Raw genomic sequence first — 18,905 nt, 5'->3', positions numbered from 1 at the left:
GGAGGCGGCACGCGGCATGCTTTGTCTCGAGCGCATAAACATCGATCGGTTTCACACTTTTCCGGCCTCGCTTGGGACCGCAAATAGGAGAGTGCAAATCGATGGCAAATATTGGGCCTTGGGGGTCCTTGCGACGCTCGGTGCTTTGGCCGGGACCATTTCCGCAACAATGTTTACACCGGGCCGGCAGGTAGAGGACGACGGGCGCGGCCATAAAGCTTGGCACCGGAACCGGCTAAGGAGATGGTCTCTCTCTCTCTCTCTATCGCTCAGTGTTTACCGTCAGCATACAATCGGGGTTGTGGTCACAACACCATCCAAAAGGCCATTTCCTGTGCGGTGTGGGCATTTGGCTGTCGTAACACGTTTCCCGTGTCCTATTTTTTTACTCCGGGTTGGCGCTTTTCGGATCGTCGATTTCACGGTGCGGTCAGTGTGGCTGGGTCATGGCGCGCGCGCGCGGCCGGTTCGCGCGTTTCCGCTAGATTGCCTAAATATTTTCTTTGCCTCGTGACCCGAAGGATGTTCTGGAGTGCTGGAACCACTCGACCGCCGCGTGGCCGCGCCTGAGCCCGGCCTGAAACCTCCTGGCCAGGAAGTGAGCCAAAGTACGAAAACAAACAACTCTTAAGACAATAAATCTAGGCGGCCGCCGGCCAGCGGACAGATCAATCGGAACGCTCGGGCCCGGAGGATGTTCGGTCCTGACCAATAATCGTTCCCGATCTGCGCCTTATCAGCGATGGCGGCCGGAGACCGCCGGAGAGATGTCGTCTCTTGGGCCGAGTTGTGTTGTTGAGTGAATAAATAGACGGAACGATAACGGCCGCAAAACGGCCGTCCCGATGGGTGTCTCCCACGTTGCTCCGTCAGGAGTACCGCCGAGTAAATAGCGAAAAGTGATGGCCGCTCGATGGGTTTTTGGCGCGATTTTTGCCCATCCCCGCCCAAGCTCAAGTGCCCGTTTGAACTGCCGCCATCGGTTAAAACCGGTCGATAGAACGGTCCCTTTGACGGGAACATTATGGTGGGTTTTGCAAAAGTATTTTACGACCTACGAGTGTCCGGGACAGATACCATATAGCACTGGGTAGGTGCACACTGGGGCGATGGAGTCAGTGTAAACGGACGACCTGTTGCTGATTCGACCCGTTTGGGTCTCAGGAAAGCATCGTAAAACCTTCCAATGGAAGTACGGAGCAGTTTAAGCACTGGCCAACCATAATAATAGGATGAGAAATCAATCCTTACAAGTCCTTAGGGAAATATTTCAAAAAATAGAAACGAAATATTTCGAATTACGAACAAACTTAGGGAGAGCTGGAGTTGTCGATACAAGTCAATTATCGAGCTATGCCCTCCTGCACTCCTTCACTTTGAATTGTCAAAGTGAAATAAAAGTTCTAACAAATGTTCCATTATTTAAATAAATAATTGAATTATTTTTATCCCATTGGACTACAATTGGCGCTTGACTGTGTCGATTTATTAAGCAGTCGTTCAGAGTTTGCAATGCCGCCCAGGGCCCGGCGGTTGACGAACTGCCCAAAAATCCCCCAGCTGTCCTCTAATTCGACTGCAACGCTAGTGGCCGCTAAAGACCCGAGCGTTACGAGGGGCGGTGCAGCAGACCGCGAAACGGGCCAGTAATCATGTTTTGATTATAATAATAAAAGAAACAAAATGTTCCCCGCGTTCCGAAAAGCGGAGAAAAGCGTTTCGCGTCGACCGAGGTTTAAAGTTTCAAACGGCGAGCGATCCGTCGGTCGTTCCGTGTGAAAAAGCGGGCTGGGAAATCGCTGGGACCCGCGACGACGACCGGGGCGTAAAAGGACGAAGATTGTCCGAAGAAGCCCCGGCTCGGCGGAATGGCGGACGAAACAATGGGCCCAATGGGCAAACACGCGCACTGGCGCGGTGATCGGGGCGTCCGGAGCAATTTGTATCAAATTAAATAATCAACTGAGAATAATCGATCGAAAGCATGCGCGATTGCGCGACGATCCACTTTGCGACGGCGGCGGCTAACCGATCTTTGCCAGCCTGCGTGGGAGACCCTGCACCCTGGGTGGGTGTAAAACGACGTCCCTGGAGAGACGTCGTCCCTTCTACCACTCGCTTCTTCCGGTGCCCGTCCGGAGCCGCATTGGCGCATTGTGCATTGTGCCGATCATTGGCCGATTGTGTCTCGCAAGAGCCGAGCTTCGATCCGCCGAAGTGATCCTTGCGGAGAAACAGCAGAACGAGAAAGGAAGCAAAAAAAAAACCCGCAACCGCACCGATGGGAACCCACCGAGGACCGAGGGCAATAAAATGCAAGCTGGGGCCATCTCCCACGAGCCGCAGGTCTGTGGCAAATCAAGGGGTCCGCAAGGCGCAATCGAACAATTTGAATAACACCCCATTTGGTGGGGTGTGTTGTCGACTGGCGCAAGGGCCTGCCTGCGGCGAAGCGCAACGGCGCAGGTTCCCATCGATCCGTCCCATCCCCGTGCCCGGACTTTTTGACATTCCGACTATTTTCGGTGAACCGTACCGTGGTCGGGTTAACCGCCCAGCGTGTCAAAAACCTCACACTCACGGATACACGGACGAGGGCACAATGGATTTGAGCAATGGCAGTAGAGGCAATAGAGCTGCTAAATGCTTCAATTTCGTTTTCCCAACACATCGGGTTGGAATGTGCATAACTTTTTCCCATGGCCCCCATTTGGGCACGCGTACGTTGCTGGCCGTTGGTCCTGCGCACCGTAATCGATTGTCCATTGTGGTGGCCGCGGTTTGGCTAGCTCGGACTGGGGCAGCTCGAGGAAAAAGTATTGCAGTCACAGTTCAACCGATGTTGGAATGTCTTCCAACATTATGAAACATTATTATGATAAATACGTTAAAATATACCCAAAGGGCTCAATTAAATTTTTAATTAACCACTTTTATTTATTGGGCTGAATTTTGTATGTTGCTCTGGCTCAGAAGCACGATCGAATCACAACATAAACTCTCAAACTCTCACGAACGACCATCAACGAATCAATCCATCCTTTTGGTGGGTGAATTTGAAGTAAACCGTAAAAAACGGTAACAAAATCCCCACAAACAGTGCCCGATGGGGGGATTTGTTCGGCTTCCCGGGGCCGGCGGCATCATAAACATGTGTCCGCGCGGGCCACGGGCCGCGAAAAGTAGGTCCACGGGCCCACCACTCGTTGGCCGCGGTGATTAATGTTTTGGCAATAAGCCAAACACATTTTCGATCTCGTTTACAAATTCAATTTTGTTAGTGAAAGAGGCCGAGCGAAGAAAAGTAAGAACGGAACGGAGGACAAGAAACGGAGCAGCGGCAACCAATAACAATAATAATAATAATAATAACACCAGCAACCAACATCGACGGCCCACACGCGGATGCGGCGTACGCCGTGGCCGGTCCTGCCCGCCGCCGTGTTGCCAAACCCAGAGGGCAATTAATTATTGCCACTTTCCCGTGGCCCTCGTCGCGCATTTGGCGCTCTGTGTGTTTGTGTGAACCGCCAAAGCCAAGAGTACGCCACTAATTACGATCATTTATAATGTACCACTCGGCGCGAGCAAGCAAATCGTTAGCATTAGTGTTGGAGCCCGGGCCGGGATCGTATCATGTCGCGCAGGAGCCCCGCTTTTCGCTCGGAGCTAGGAGAATTTCATCACAATCCATCAGTGGGCCAAAGTCCCCCCGTCTCAAAAACCGCCTAATCCAGGGCCTCGATTCGATCGAGGCGAAGAAACCCCAGATCACGATCGTGGTCGTCGTCGCCGCCGCCGCCGCAGCCGTCGATTGGTGATTAATTCAATTTGTTAAATAAATCTATTTTGATTTGAATGGTTTGCCGCCTTCATCGTCACTTCATCGGGTCCCGGGGCGGCCTCCTCGGGCCACGGCCAGGGACCCTAGGGTGCCCCCATGAGCGGGCTGGAATCTAAATGATTATGTTGCTCGCGATCGTCAGATAAGCAGCGCCCACTTGGATTGATCCCTTCGGATCGGGCGATTGCAGTCGACGTCGTCCGTCCGTCCGACGATGACGGACACATAACGCTGTGGCATCAGCACCACCAGACAGGGCGACCAGAACGATCCAGTGGGCGAACCCCGAAGGTTGATCGATGAATTTTGGGTGGTGGGGGCTCAAGTTTGGTAGGAACGAGTCGACAGGGCACGGCAAATCAATGAGCCTGCACAATCATCGGCTCGGCTCGGCCCGGTTTGCGGTCCATGCTTCGAGATTGTTTTGAAATGTGAATCGCACTCGGGCGTGACGATACTCTGGAACGTTCCACTCGTTCCGTCGGGATAAAGGACACCGTTTAAGAGGTTGTGTTAGTTTTTGGGAGGTTTTTTTTCTGCGTCACCATTACCTTCGTTGTTTATGTGTGGATTAAGGAAATTCAGAGCACCAATTCGATTTTGTATTTGCTATTCACAAGTCACCCTCTAAGTAGCAGCTAGCAGCGATCGATGAAGGATTAAACACTGGATCGATCGTTCGTTTATTGGAGATCAGCCATAAATCAGCGATCTGTCCTGCTCGGGCGAACTAATTGGAAGAAGCTTTTCCGGTTCGCATCCACAGCCAATTAGTAGCCGTGGAACTTTCGGCTCGTGGAACCGTGGGAACAAGGACCGTTCCGAGGCGTGAACCGCACAAACACACACTGATCTAGTTTAGATACCCGACGGTGATAGCGTCCAGATCGTCCCGGACACGCGCGTCCTGCAAAACGGCCGTTCCGACCGGAGGGGACAGATAACGCGCGAACCAATAGCCAAACATGGACACGAGCAGCGAGCACAAGAGTTATGTTCCGCCACGGGGACACGGGTCCCTTGGGGTCCGGAATGTCCGCGCGGCCTGGGCTGGACCTTAGATCGATCGGATCGCGAAATCGAAGCCTCCGAAGGTCCAGTTTTGTGTGCAACGAACGAATTTTCGAACCGCGATCACCGAGGCGCGATCGTTCGATAGTGAGTGAAGTGGAAATATTTCCGTAACGCACCGCACCGATCGGTAGAGAAGCTGCTCCACACCACCACCCCACAGACTCTCCGTGTGCCGATGTCAGACATGGTTCGCTGTCTGTTCATTCATTTGTCGTGGTGGCGCGAGAAGGACCCCGGCGCGGATGGGACGACGAACGAATGTGGACCGATCGGTGTTGGCGAGAGCGCGAACTCAACGCGCGCGATAATCGCTGAAAGTGCATCGGAATCCATCGGTAACATATGTTTTAATAACATCGAACCGTTCCATCGAATCTCCGCATACAGTCGCGCGCCACGATCCACGATCGACGCGGCCATGCAACGGAAGCAGCACGGTAGGAAGCACCGTGGCGGGTGGACGGGTGGAGCGGGGAGTCAATAAATTCATCGACAGCTTTCCAGGTCCCCGCAGCTGGCGCCCCTCCCCGGCGATGGCGTGGAACATGCCGCGATGCTAATGCAACTCTGTCACCGGCACAGCTTGCGAACCGACACCGCACCGTTCGGCTCTCCGGCTCTCGGCCCCGGCTGCCGATGGCCCCGATGCACTCTGCGCTGCTGCTGCACGCGTGCCGCACCTCGCCCCCTCCCCCGCCCCTCATTCGGGTGCACAACCAGGAAACCCATTCGCACTCGCTGCAGTTGCACATTAAAATTTATTCGTATTGTATTTAAATTCCACGTTCGTGCGCGAGATCGTCCCGGAGTCCGGAGCCGTATCGGTGGTGCGATCCGCGGACAAGCGCTGGAAGCTTTCGCGGGCTGACTGGCTCGCATCTGGGACGATCGGTCGTAAAGCGGACGATAAAAAAACGGAGTTTTCACCCGCACGCCGTCGACCCGTTTCGACATTAAGAGTCGCGTCCGCGGAGATCACCGAATTCCTGTCTGAGTCGGAGCCGGGTCCGGAGAGCAGCTGTGACTTATGCGTGATATCATGCCCAAAAGCCCCACATTTGGTGTTTTGGGGGCGCAGAAACATTTGCGTAAAAAGAAAGGATTGTCTAGCAAGGAGAGGCCTTAAAATTTGAAACAAAGAAATTCAACCTTCAGATAATAGAATTTACATAGCGAAGGGCGGTTCCGAAGTGTCCGAAGCTAGTTGATCTTCTGACAGTTAGTGGCCAACATTTTAGCAAAGTTTTTGGACGCACAGGTTTTGTGTAAAAATTGTGTTGAGTGAGTTGATGTCAGTTTTTTGTGGAAATGTACAAAATCGAGTTTCGGGGTGTCAGTAAATATTTGTTTTTGTAAAGCGAATTTTCTAACGATCAACGATCTGATTGTAAAATTGTTGGTAGTTTAAGCGTGGCCGTTGGAGCGTTAGGGAAACGATGAATGTTCAGGACGTCCTAAACTGCAACAACCACCAGCAGAGCCTGTGAACATGTCAAAAAATGTATTTATCACAATTTAAATTTACGAACTGTTAGGCAAATTACAGGTTGACCACCCTCCTTACTCGACAGATCAAAGTCCCAAGTGACTCCCTTTTGTTTGTAGAGTTACAAGCCTGACTATGTTAAATAATTCAGACCATTATCACTATTGAAGCGTCATCAAAAATCGGCCAAATTTTGATTGGCAAACATTAAAATTAATCTGTGTTGGGTGAGCTGCTAAATCGCTTCTCGGAATTGCTCGAGCTGTGTGCTCCCGATGGACCACTCCGTTCCAATCCTACCATCACGGACTCATCTTTCTGCAAGGTGAGCACTTTAAGTTAAAAATCCTTAGCCTCAGTCGTCCCGTTTTTTCGCCCCACCACCAACTAAAGAGCCATGGGCAAGCGACTTGCCCAAGCAACGGTTCGCTGGTCTCGTTGGTCATCTTTCTTGGCACGATTTATTTCTAATTGCTTTATCGATCCCGCGGGACCGAACGACGAGGATGTCCGCGGTCTGGCTTTCGGCGGCCTGGAAAACCCGCCCAAGGGACTCGCACCGACTCGCTAACCGGTTTCCCGGGCCAGTACGTCACCTTTGGCCGTACCCGTCCTCGCCCGATACGGTGACAGTTGGAGCTCACGTCCCGGCCCCCCCGTTCCTTCCCGCAAGCCGGAGCCGCGCAAAAAGAAGGGCGCGCAAGGGCGGCCGCGTCGGCCACGGTGAGCTATGCGATAAAATGGCAATAAAAATTTATTGATATTGTTTTATAAAAGCCCTCGATGATGATATGTTTGCGCGAGCGCAACTCGCGGCTGCGCTGCGCGGCCACTCGTGCCCCCGCACCCCCCTCCCCACCTACGGTCCGCGTATGCTGGTCACGGTACGGCACCGCTGCCGGTGCCGGTAAGCGAGTGCCCTCCGATCAGCCGGGGTCAGCCGGGGAAAATTGTAATTTAATTTACACCGCCGGATGCCCCTAGCAGGGGGTCCTAAATGGGGCAACTGGTTGGCCGCGTAATGAAGATGTAATTGCCGCCGCCTTTCATCGCCGGCACCGCGGGTCGACAGGTGAGGCGCCAACTCCAGGCCGCTGAGCGATTATTATTAGAGAGAAAGTCATCACGTCGATCCGATTCCCCCGCGACTCCAGGAGTTAGCGATCGTGCCATATGCGACACTGAACAGGCCCCAGCGCTAACTCGCGGCCGGAAGTTGCTGGTCCGCACGGCTTGGGGTCCTTGGCATGAAGGTTCATAACCTTCGTCGCGCATTGCGTGCCGTGCATCGGGGCAAGCAGAAAATTAAGCAAAAAGAAGTGCAGCAGCGCCGCGGGCGCGTCGGATCGACTCCCCCGCACGTATGAGGAGTTGGCGAAATTTCAACCAACCCCGCCGCCCCCTCGAGACCCTTACGGGACCTCGGGGCCGCGCGATGGCGAATATTTATGAACATGAAATCAAGACCGGCTTCTCTCGTGCAGCGTCCCGTTTTCGTCGCTCGCGACTACATGCAATCCGTCTCTCTCTCCCTCTCGTTCTATCTCTCTCTCTCTTTCCTTCTCTCTGGCGCACCGAAGGAAGAAAGGAATTCGCATTTTTATGGCACCATTTACCATGGTGTTCCATGTGCCGCGTGCCTCGCCACAATTGCGCCAATTGTTGCCGTGTGGGGATGCGAGCGATGCTTGTTGTGATGTTGCCCTCTGCACCGGCCGCGGCTGAAGATCCCCACCCGCCCCCCGTCCCCAAACCGGCTCAAAGTTCAGCCACTTATTCCTGCACACGGGATGATGCACGGGCTTTCGCGCGCGGCAAACGGTTTCGCCGTCGTCGTGGCCGTGGGGGAGTTTCATGAGCTGTTCACGAGCCCCGAGATGGTCCCGGTGACTAATGCACTCCCCGGTCCCGAGTTCCCGAGTTCGATTGATTAAAATCTGCAACAAATGTGAGCACATAAAGCACGGGCGACGGTCATATTTTATGTGCGCGCGCGCGCGCATCGCTCCGCAGAAACATGCTCCGTGCGCGATCGCATTCATCGCGATGCGATCGACGACACTTTGCTGGGAGATGGTGTTGTAGTTGGACCCGTTGCGAAATCGCCAATCGCCTCGTCGTCACTCGTCATTCGAGGCCCCCCAAAAAAGGACATTCGACGGAGGCGAACCAAGGCGATGGAAAAGGGCAACATAAAATACGCACGCATACAGACAAGAACCGCGTGGTGGGGGAGACAGAACTGAGAGCGAGTGAAGCACAGGGAACAACGGGGAACGAAAAGGAACACTACCCAAAACCGGTAAGTCCATTGTTGTGGCGGCCCTGAGTGAGCGATGTGGCCACGAGTGCCCATGGAGACCACTCCGGGACCAATGAAGATTTATCGTCCCAAATCGATCATTGCGTCACATTTGGCCGCGCCGACCACCAATTTTCACAACAACCACCGCCAGGTGGGATGCCACGGCCCGGGGAGGTGATTTATGGAGTCGATGTCCTGGACGCTGCGCGCACACGGCTTCAGGGTCTTCGTGCTGTGCGTTGTTTTAATTGCAAAATTCGAGCCCGGAACGCGACAGACCCATAAAAGGCACTCTTCCCTGCCGCGGGACGCTGGTTCATAATTTAATTTGAGGCGGACGGCCACGGTTTCGAACGTCTGTTTTCGATGGCCGAGAAGATTTATTGCCCGAACCACACAGGTGACGTGTGTATGACAAACAGAAAATAAACTTCTTCGTCCCGGTCACCTCTCAGTCGGTGAAATTTGATAGTTCGGTCCGGTCCGTATTCTGGTCGGGGTAATGGAGGGTCTAGGAAAATCCTTTCACTCGAGGTGTTTGAATGGTGGCCGTTGGCCACACACACTAAAGACCGGTCCGGTGCAACCTATAATTGATACGTTCCGCGATCCGGTGCCGAACTTGAGCCGGTGCGCCGATCGGCAGGAGTAATTTGAACCGGATCTCTACCTCCGGCCTCTGGCGATGATTGGCCGGGCCGGGCGGCGCTGACAGCACCGACCTTCGGCTGACAGGCGTTGGCCTTTTTCGGAGCCCTCGGAGCCGTTTCGAATGTCGGTCACAGAGCGCGCGCGCGCTCGCAGAAACTAGTTCGGCCGGCTTCCAGGAACGGGTGTAGAAACTGGAAACCCGCCAAAGTCGCCGGAACAGGTGGAACGACGCCTCCGCAAGGCTCCACAAGAGTATTCTGGGAGGTCTCCGGACTTTGGGATACTCTCTTCCACGCGGCACTTGCGTGGCGAACCTTTCGAACCACGGATGAGGTTGATCCGCCGATTCACTAGTGTAGCGCGGACACATACAAGCACATATTTGCACACAGTGCAAAGGAGGGTAGCGCCTGCATGCAAACATGCCCAATTAACACCATCAAACGATCGCGTTGAGTCGCATCATTAAACGGTCGTCGGTGGGGCATTGTTTCGCGGCACCGGCGGAGGCCACGGGTGGCATGTAAACATTTGTTTACGCAAATATGCTCGAGGAGAGGGGAGTGTACACAAATATTTAATCACGCCACACGGCCACGAGAGACTGCATCCCGAATGCGCCGAGTGGCCGGCGAAAGGGGAATCTCAAGGCAAGGCAAACAAACAAACAGCATCTTCAGCATGCGAGGCCAGTGCAATGCATTACACATTGTCCACTTTTCTCTCTCTCTCTCTCTCTCTCTCTCTCTTTCTCAATCTCTGTGTCACTCTGCTCCGTAGCCAGCATAGATTTATTAGAGAATTAATTTTCATTATTTTCGATCGCAGAGCATAAATTCAGCCCAGCCGAGCGGAGGGCCAGGATGGCGGCTTTGACCACTCCGATCGCCACTCACATGTTTGCACGTCATTAACCAGCGGACCAGTGGGCGATCCTCCTCGAGCCGCCGATTGGCTCGGATCGATCATTTACGCCCGCTTCGTACGCGTTTATTGCCACGACCCGTGGGGGCCACACACCAGGCACTGTGCTGCGATCGCACCTCGCCAGCATAACGATCCGGCTCTCGAGTGTATGTGTTTGATGATCGCACCTAATCAACGGGCCCCGCGGGACTCGCGCGCGTCAAAAAAGCGCCTGCGAGCCATCGCCATCCGGCCAAGATCGATTGCTCGCGCGCGCGCGCGCTGCTATACGTAAGTGTGCACGTGTGTATGTGTGCCTGGTGATCGTCTACACGATCACGGCTCGATCTGGTGCCGTGATGTTCGCTGCGATTACATCGGTCGACGTGCCGGTCTCCAATCCACCCAGAGGTTCGTCGCTTGTTTTAGACAGTCTTTTGTATTAAAGTCTCTCCCGGGCGGAAATAATGATCAAGAAATGGGTGACTAGAGTACGCCACGGTTCACCGATTGAAGGAAACGTAACCGGAGTGATGGCGGCCACTCAAATCCCGGTAATGTCCCCGACTCGAAGCGCTGATTTCGAACGGGAATTCGACAGACACCCGAAGCTCGTTTTATTTCGCTATTAGGTTTTATTATTTACTCAAGCGACGCTCGGTCGGCGATCGGGTTTTTTGTGGTTTTGGGGGCCACATTGCCAGAGGGAAACCGAACACGGACAGTGAGAGAGAGAGAGAGAGAGAGAGAGAGAGAGAGAGAGGCAGAACCGCAGCTCGAAAGGGCGCCCCGAGTGTTGGGTATGTTTATGAAGTGACTCTGCCAAAACGTCACAAGTCCCGCGGCCATCTAGTGTCTCCTTCACTGATCCGATCTCTCGCTCTGCCTCCAGCGCGATCTTCAAGACTCCTTCGTTCAACCACAAACAGACACAACCAAACGCCAACGCGAAATGGGAACGTTTGGGGCAGGAAAAAAAGCCGGGCAACGCGAATAAGCTTTTACCGCGCCGTCTGTGTCGATCAAACCCGCTTCTAATTGATTGAAATTTGCTGGTACTTAGCGCGCCCGCCGCGATTAATGGCCATCGTCAAGTCAGCTCAAGTAGGTAGTGATTGCCCCGCAGTAATGGTCGCGCGTTTCAAATTCCCCCTCTCGTTTCTGGCCGGCTGCCGGCTAAGTAAGTAATTTGGGCAATAGACGTGTCGTGTCGAAGCAGGGCAGACCGTGGGTTCCACTCGATCGGAGCAGCGGAGGAGGCAGCACTCCGTAGAGAGAGAGAGAGAGAGAGGACACCTGCCGATCGGCGGACGGATTAACGACGGTGGGCTTAAGTCGGGGCTGATCGCTCTAGCAGCTCTCCGGAATGATCTGTGGCTTTGTGTGGGCGCTCGAAACTTGAAGATCGTGTGATCGTTAACGCACGCCACCCCCCGTTGATGCTTGAGCCCCTCTAGCCCAGTGTAGAGCCAGAATAGAGGTGTTGACAATAAAACGTCACAGCACGGCACGGCACGGATCTCACGCGTCTCCGGTTCTTGCGCCCTCGGTGACGTGTTTCCGGTCGCAACTGGCAGAGCTTTATCGAGGCAGCAGCTCCAGGATCCACAATAGATTACGTTAGCGCCTATCAAAGAGTCAACGTTGACCGAAAACTCCAGCACAATGAACCCTGGAGTGGCCGGTACACCCTCGCAAAACGAGCGAATGAATGACACGGAACAAGCGGGGCGTGCGCCCGAAACATAAGCCGGTAAGCCAGGCGATGAGGTGGGTAAAACAGGTTCGGGCCGTTTAAATGGAAGCGCGCGCACTCACGCGTTCCGTGTGGAGCTTAGAGCCGTCGACGCACCGATCGATCGCGGGGGTCGCGCGGAAAGCAGCGGGGCCGTCAAAAGCGATTCCATCAAACTCCACACGCACCACCCGGGATGCAATGGCCCGGGTTCCTCTTTCCGAGCCCGCTCGGGGCCATATTCCGGCTCCGGTTGAGGCACACCGCATGGGGCCCCCGCTGAAGATGGTACCGCCCCGAGGTTTGGGACCGATACGGGGATCACTTGGGTTTTTGGGGAATCGTCGTGGATTTCGTCGCCGTTCGCCGTGTCGTGTGTGGGTGTCCCTGGCTGTGCGAGAGAGAGAGAGAGAGATCGAACAGCATCTCCCGGAGCAGGACCCCAAGAACGAAGGAAAAGAAGCCCGCGAAGAAGTGGCAGGGGCCACGAAGCTGCGGGATGCTGCGAGCGAGCCACAAACGGGTTCCGGAGAGAGAGAGAGAGAGAGAGAGAGTCGCGAGAGCTTTCCGCGGGGGCCAAAGGATCGAGAGCTCCGAAAAGCCTCCGGAGAGCGAACTCTCAGGCGAATTCGAGCGAGAGCGCTGCATGAGTGAGAGCGAGAGACGCGTCGGTGAGTGCCAGAGAGGGACGGCGAACGAGCGAGCGGCGAAAGCTCTCTCGCGCAGTGAGAGGTCCGGCGGCGGCGGCCCTCGTGAGGTGAGCGGCTCGATATCGCGTAGAAGAGCGCAAGAATCAGTGAATCAGTATCCAGCGCAATACGGTAGACGGCAGAACGGCCCGCGTTGGTGCGCGCGCTTACCCCCGGAACCCGGAGCCACAGCGAACGAGGACACGCGGACGGCAGGACGATTTTCGCCGCAAGCTACTCCACAGAGGCTCTACCACCAGGAAGGACACGACTCACCACCACACCCGAAGGCCCGCGTGGCTTCTCCAAGCAGCGTGCGTTTGTTTGTCCTTGGGACGAGTCCTTTCCCTGCAGGTGTGTGTGCATTTGTGTGCGTGTGGGTGTGTTGTTACTCAGCAAACTCGGTGTTACCGTGGGTGCGTGTGTGTGTGCGTGGCACTAGTCTCGGATAGCGCGGCACGCGTTTGCGAGATAAGCGAGCCCGGCGTAGGAGTTGCCGGGGGGTGCGCCCTCTAGGAATTCACTGTGTGTGCGCGCGTGTGTGTTTGTTTGCTGAGCAGCCGGCGGGCTGGAAACGAACAAACAAACGGGACCACAAACAAACACCAGCGTCCGTCATCGATAAGCGGTGCGTTGATTTATGGGACGCGCTGAAGGTCGCGGCCCGAAACTCGCGTAGAAGCCGCCCGGTGGTGTTCCTTGATCCTTGATGTGATTGGAAGTCGAGTGTCGGATCTGGTCGCAGCAGCAGGACAGCACCGTCGGGACGATGGACAGTCAGCAGTCGGGCGATTCGAGCGGGACGGCCGTCGCAGTGGCGGCTGCCGCCGCCGCCGCAGCCGCCGCGGCCGCGACGGGCCGCAGCTCGATGACGCAGCCGGGGGATTTTGCGGCCGCGGCCGCCGTGATGTTTTCGCTGCAGAACACGATGGTCACCAGCCTGCAGCAGGCCGCCCTGATGCCGGCCAACTCGGCCGCCGCCGCCGCCCTCAACCTGCAGGCCCTCGAGTCGTACCTGACGCTGCAGCGGATCACCAGCAAGTCGGAGGTCCTTCGATTGACGACCGGTGGCGCCTCACCATCGCAGCGCCACCAACCGCTACCCTCGATGCCCATCACTGGCCCGGGTGCCTCTTCCAACCGGGAGACCTCCGGCAGTCTGCTGGGACAATCCGATGGGAGTGACTCAACGGACACGATGACGCAGGACGACACAATGTTCATGGACACGTCCGCCGGACCGCCGGCAAATGGTGGCGGGACGGGTGCCGGACCGAGCGCCATCCAGCAGATGTTGCTGCAGAGCACCGAAGAGCTACCGATCCTGGATCAGGACGAAGATCTCAACTTTGACGATGACGAGGGCGGCGCCGGCCAGGACCCGGAATCCGATGGAGGCAATTCGATCGACACCGGCTACCCGAGCCTGCTGCTGAACGCCGCCTTCCACCAGCAGATGACGGCGGACAAGATGAAAACGCTGGCCACGGTATCGAGCGGCGGGACGGTAGCGACGGCCAGTGGTTCCACCGGTCCTGTCGCGACCGGGACCATCCCGAAGCCTTCGCCGGCTGGGGCCGATGCCGTGGCGACTCCGGCCACGGCTCCGGCCACGGGCAGCGGGCAGCGGCCGAAGAAGCAGTTCATCTGCAAGTTCTGCAACCGACAGTTCACCAAGTCCTACAACCTGCTCATCCACGAGCGCACCCACACCGACGAGCGGCCATATTCGTGTGATATCTGCGGCAAGGCGTTCCGCCGGCAGGACCACCTGCGGGACCACCGGTAAGCGCCGATCCACCCCCCCCCCCTGCCTAGTACTCTTTCCCAAAAACTAAAGGAGCGGTCCTCCGATCCCCTCTCCGATATCCCTCGATTCCGACAACTCTTCCCAATCACAACGAGCCCTTGTTCTGATGTTTTGCTTCCGATGTTCTTCTCTTCTCTTTTCTTCCCGCTGTCCCACTCACGCACACACACATACACACATATGTATATCCCGCACACATACCTGGTGTCGTTGTTGTTGTTGTTGTTGTTGTGTGCCGTTGGCGATCCCTGCGAACGGACCCTGCCAGACTGCAGCCGGATCCTCCCTGCAGGACCGTCTAGAAACAATAGACCACAGAAAGAGAGAGGCAGAGTGAGAGAGAGAGACAGGCGGAGAGTGGGGGAGACAGGGATAGAGGGATAGAGGGATAGAGGGATAGAGGGATAGAGGGATAGAGAGATAGAGAGATAGAAAGTAAGAGAGAAAGAGAAAGAGAGCGAGAGAGTAAGAGAAACCTTCTACTAACTTCTTCAGTGGGGTGCTTCTACTAGTCCTAGTAGTCCGGTGTGGTGGTTGCCCCCAGCAACCGCGCTCTGACGTTGCAACGCACACACAGTCGCATACACATACACTCCGCACACACATTAGGGCCGCTGACCACAGTATCGGATCATTAGAGGCCGGAACTCTGCTCGACGCTTTATTGCACTTCCCGTGGCATGCACTTGCCCAGCGTCTAAATGGACCGGTGCACAAACAAACTCACAAAAGAACAGGTTGAAGCGTTGATTAGCTTTCCGAGTTTCTGGGTTTATGTCCTGAGATTGTTCCACAAAAAAAAACGGTTTTAGACAACGTAAGAAACAGAGAAAAACTTCAGCTTAGACTTCGGGGGTCCATTTCTTACCTTCCTTTTTTGTCGAACGATTTCGACGTGTGACTTCCAACTTCTCGGGGTCTCCGTTCCCGCCTCGCTTGCCACTCAGTGCCACACAGCTTTATGGACGCTTTTAAGATCGGTAACAGATTAACCGGAGGCGCTGCTGCTAATAGCGCCGGGACCCGTTAAAGTTGTCCGGAACCGGGGTCTCCGGGTTGACATCACTGGCCGCGCGTGTAGAGGAATTACCGACACTTCGCAGAAGCTTTGCCAACGACTAGTCGGTTGGTGTCAAAATGAGCGATGAGCCAAAGGTTGAATCAATGGTTGCTAAGATCGCATGGCTTTGACTTATACTAATCACACCCGATGAGCCACTCGCTCCCCTATTTGGGTTGCCAATTTTAAGACTTGCTGCCGGAATGCAAATTTAATAAAGTGTAGGGACACATACGCAGCCACACAGACACAGGCTTTCTCCGTTCGGTACTTTCTAACATTTGTCACCCGGGCGTGGCACGGCGCGCGCTTCGAATCGAATCGCCAAACCGATGATCCGACGGAGGCTAATCTGTGGCCCGCTCGAGGGAGGATCGGCCCGAGGGAAGGATCGCCCGTAATTTATGGCATCCATTTTCGAGTGTGTACGTTTGTGTGGGTGTGGCGACCGTTGTACGATATGCGCTCCGTTCGCGCCATTTAAACAAATAACCCGACCGACCGACCGACCAGGCAGAGGCGAGGAGGCAAGCTTTTACTTAAGTTAATGTGTAAAAATGACCATAACACAACACCCCGATGAATAGACAGAGAGAGAGAGAGATAGAGAGAGGGAGAGAGTGAGTGAGGGGGGAAAGGTTAAAGCCAAGTAACTTCCATTTCTCATTTCGACCACCGATATGTAAATTGATTCTTCGGCACCTCCGCGGGGCCTGTCTCCCGTGAGTTTAATTTATGATTTTTCGATAAGTCGCACCCTCGCACCCCGGGGCCTCAGGACCTCGGGGCGATCGAGTAGGAGGAAGCGCACACATAAACCGGCGACCGAAGCACGCGGTCGATTGAGTAAGCTGCAGCGTGCAGTGTTTTTGGAACCACCGTTGTTGTTGTTGGGGATGATAAATTTGTGGACAGCTGGACGACCATTTTAGCGCCCAACACGACGCGGGGATAAGATGCGTTATGCAAACGAGCTCGCGGCTTGCGAACAGAACGGGAGCAATAGAAACGGCGGGACAAGCATTCCAGAGTAGGGAACTCCCTCGTGACCACTGTGTGTGTTTGTCTGTGTGTGTTTGAGTGTGTGCCAGTTTGGGCTCATAGTTGCGTTGGCCCGGGCCGTGCGTGCGTGACTTGTTCGACTTGTTTGCTCGAATGCGCACGCTTCGTGTAGATGTTTTGGCGTAAGTTAAGGTAGGTAGACAATTGTGATATTGTTTCGCTTTTGCTAATCTACTTAGCTTAACTTTCGCTCCGCTCCTAGCTCTAATCCACCCATGGTTCCTTCCTTCCCACATCCTGTGTCATCGGAGGGGCCCCCCCACACGCGGCAACGCTAACCCCGTACTAAACCGTATCCATATCCCATTGCCCCCATCATCATCCTCATCATTATCATTTTCTTGTCCATTATCCTATTACCTCAAGTGCCGGTGTGCGGGTAGAAACGGATCACTGTCTCCCCCGTCTTGTTGACCGTTCCGGTTCACTGAGCTGTCTCAATTTCGGACCTTAAAAAATTGTAGAACGGTTCGAGGAAACAACAAAAGCCGTGAACATGATCGCAGCGATCGAATGATCGACACGAACAAATAGACACACCACCACCACCTTGGCCGGATCGTTAAGTTTTTGTTGGGGAAACGATTTGCTTTCTGTCCCAGTTTGTTCTATTACTACGCATTGTTAGCTGGATCGCACCAGACTGCTCATTGCGATCCAGCGATCATTTCGTTTTCGCCGGCCGGCCGGCCAGCCACGTTCGTCAGGCTTTCAATTGCTCCCACTTCATCACCGGGCCCTGATCGATGAGATGCTGCTATTGCGTTTTGCTTGCTTTTTTTGCTTTGGTCTTGCCCCCCTAAAAAGGAACGACCCCCGAAAGGCCAGGGCCAGGGAACCGTCGGTCGGCCGCCCGTTTAAAAACCGATTCGCGCGATGACTAGACAATTGATGAAATCAATATAAAAATATTATGTTTTTATTCATCCGACATCTGTTAATGCTTAATCTTGCTCGCTCGGTGCAAGGCGAGGAACGAAAAGCGAAGCGGGCCAGTCCGGGAAAGGGTGGAACCGGGAACCAACCAACCAACAAAAAAAAGTGACCATAAACATCCCCAGCATCAGCGCGCTTTCGGTGCCTTATTTCTCATGCCCCGGTGCCGGTCATTTCGGTCCCTGGAGGTGGTGGTGGGTTTTCTTTTCTTTCTCCCGATTCCCCCCCGGTTCCCGTCCCGTCCCGGTTTTCTTTCGCCGTGTGCCCTTATCGCTTTTAATGCTCGCCACACACTCAACTTTGGTTTCACTTTTTTGTTTTTTGGTTTGCTTTTTATTGTTTCTCTCCTTCTCTCTTTCTCTCTCTCTCTGCCTCTCTATCTATGTCTTTCTCACTTTTTTAACGCTCGACGATGTATATGATGGATATGGCCCGCGGCCGCCTTCGGCTGTCCGTTTCTCACCCGTTTTTTATAATTTTTGTTTCGTTCCGTGTTTCTTTTTTCTTTCCCATTTTCGTTTTGTTTGCTGTGCGCGCGCCCGCGCTCGTGACTGACCGGCGCCCTCCCCACCCCCCAACCACTGGCTTGGACACTCCGCTCCGCAGATACATCCACTCGAAGGAGAAACCGTTCAAGTGCCTGGAATGCGGAAAAGGATTCTGCCAGTCGCGAACGCTGGCCGTGCACAAGATTCTGCACATGGAGGAGTCCCCGCACAAGTGCCCGGTCTGTAGCCGCAGCTTCAACCAGCGCTCGAATCTCAAAACGCACCTGCTGACGCACACCGACATCAAGCCGTATCACTGCATCGCCTGCGGAAAAGTGTTCCGACGGAATTGTGACCTCCGGCGGCACAGCCTCACGCACAACCTGGGCGCCACCACCACCGGAGCGGGCGGGTCGGGCACGGGCCTGGCCGGGGACGGCTCGCCGACCGATGGAACGGACGCGGCCGATTGCGAGCTGAAAACCGTCGACCTAATGGCCCTGGCCGGCGTCGACTGAGGAACTGAGGCCAACTCGTGCCAACAAACCTTGACAAATGCGGCCGTCGGACTGTTTGTGTGTTTGCGTGTGTGTGCAAAGAACGGTATTTTGAGAGTCCGGTCTTTAGCGGGACACTGTGAGATAAAAGAATGTTAGCGTGTGAGTAATTTAATAGTGACTGATATGATAGGAAGGTTCGTCGCTTAGCACTTTAGCGCCGACGACGGCTGGCGGGCGTTGAAATCTTTCGTTTCACGGGCCCACGGGCTGGGCATCGGATGGCGCAGAAGAAGCGCGCAGGCAGAGCGCAGCAGGGCTCTCTAATCTGGCGACCGCCTTCGGGGCCTTTCGCCGGAGGA

At 54.8% G+C, this 18,905-nt stretch overlaps 1 protein-coding gene across 1 annotated transcript; it reads left to right on the top strand.

Annotated features, from left to right (window-relative positions):
• The first annotated feature begins 13,459 nt into the window (after positions 1 to 13,459).
• Positions 13,460 to 18,564, top strand: LOC131208220 (protein sister of odd and bowel). The gene is made up of 2 exons (XM_058200873.1): positions 13,460 to 14,475; positions 18,165 to 18,564. The coding sequence occupies exons 1-2, from the start codon at positions 13,460 to 13,462 to the stop codon at positions 18,562 to 18,564; spliced, it is 1,416 nt and encodes a 471-aa protein (XP_058056856.1).
• The last annotated feature ends 341 nt before the right edge of the window (positions 18,565 to 18,905 follow it).

Source organism: Anopheles bellator, chromosome 2 (genome assembly GCF_943735745.2).
Source record: "Anopheles bellator chromosome 2, idAnoBellAS_SP24_06.2, whole genome shotgun sequence".
In the NCBI taxonomy this organism is placed as follows: domain Eukaryota; kingdom Metazoa; phylum Arthropoda; class Insecta; order Diptera; family Culicidae; genus Anopheles; species Anopheles bellator.
This window is presented reverse-complemented; position numbering and strand designations above follow the sequence as displayed.

Coding starts and splice junctions, on each gene's coding strand:
- LOC131208220 (XM_058200873.1), top strand. CDS start 13,460: ATGGACAGTCAGCAGTCGGGCGATTCGAGCGGGACGGCCGTCGCAGTG. Junction 14,476..18,164: donor GACCACCTGCGGGACCACCG/GTAAGCGCCGAT, acceptor TCCGCTCCGCAG/ATACATCCACTCGAAGGAGA.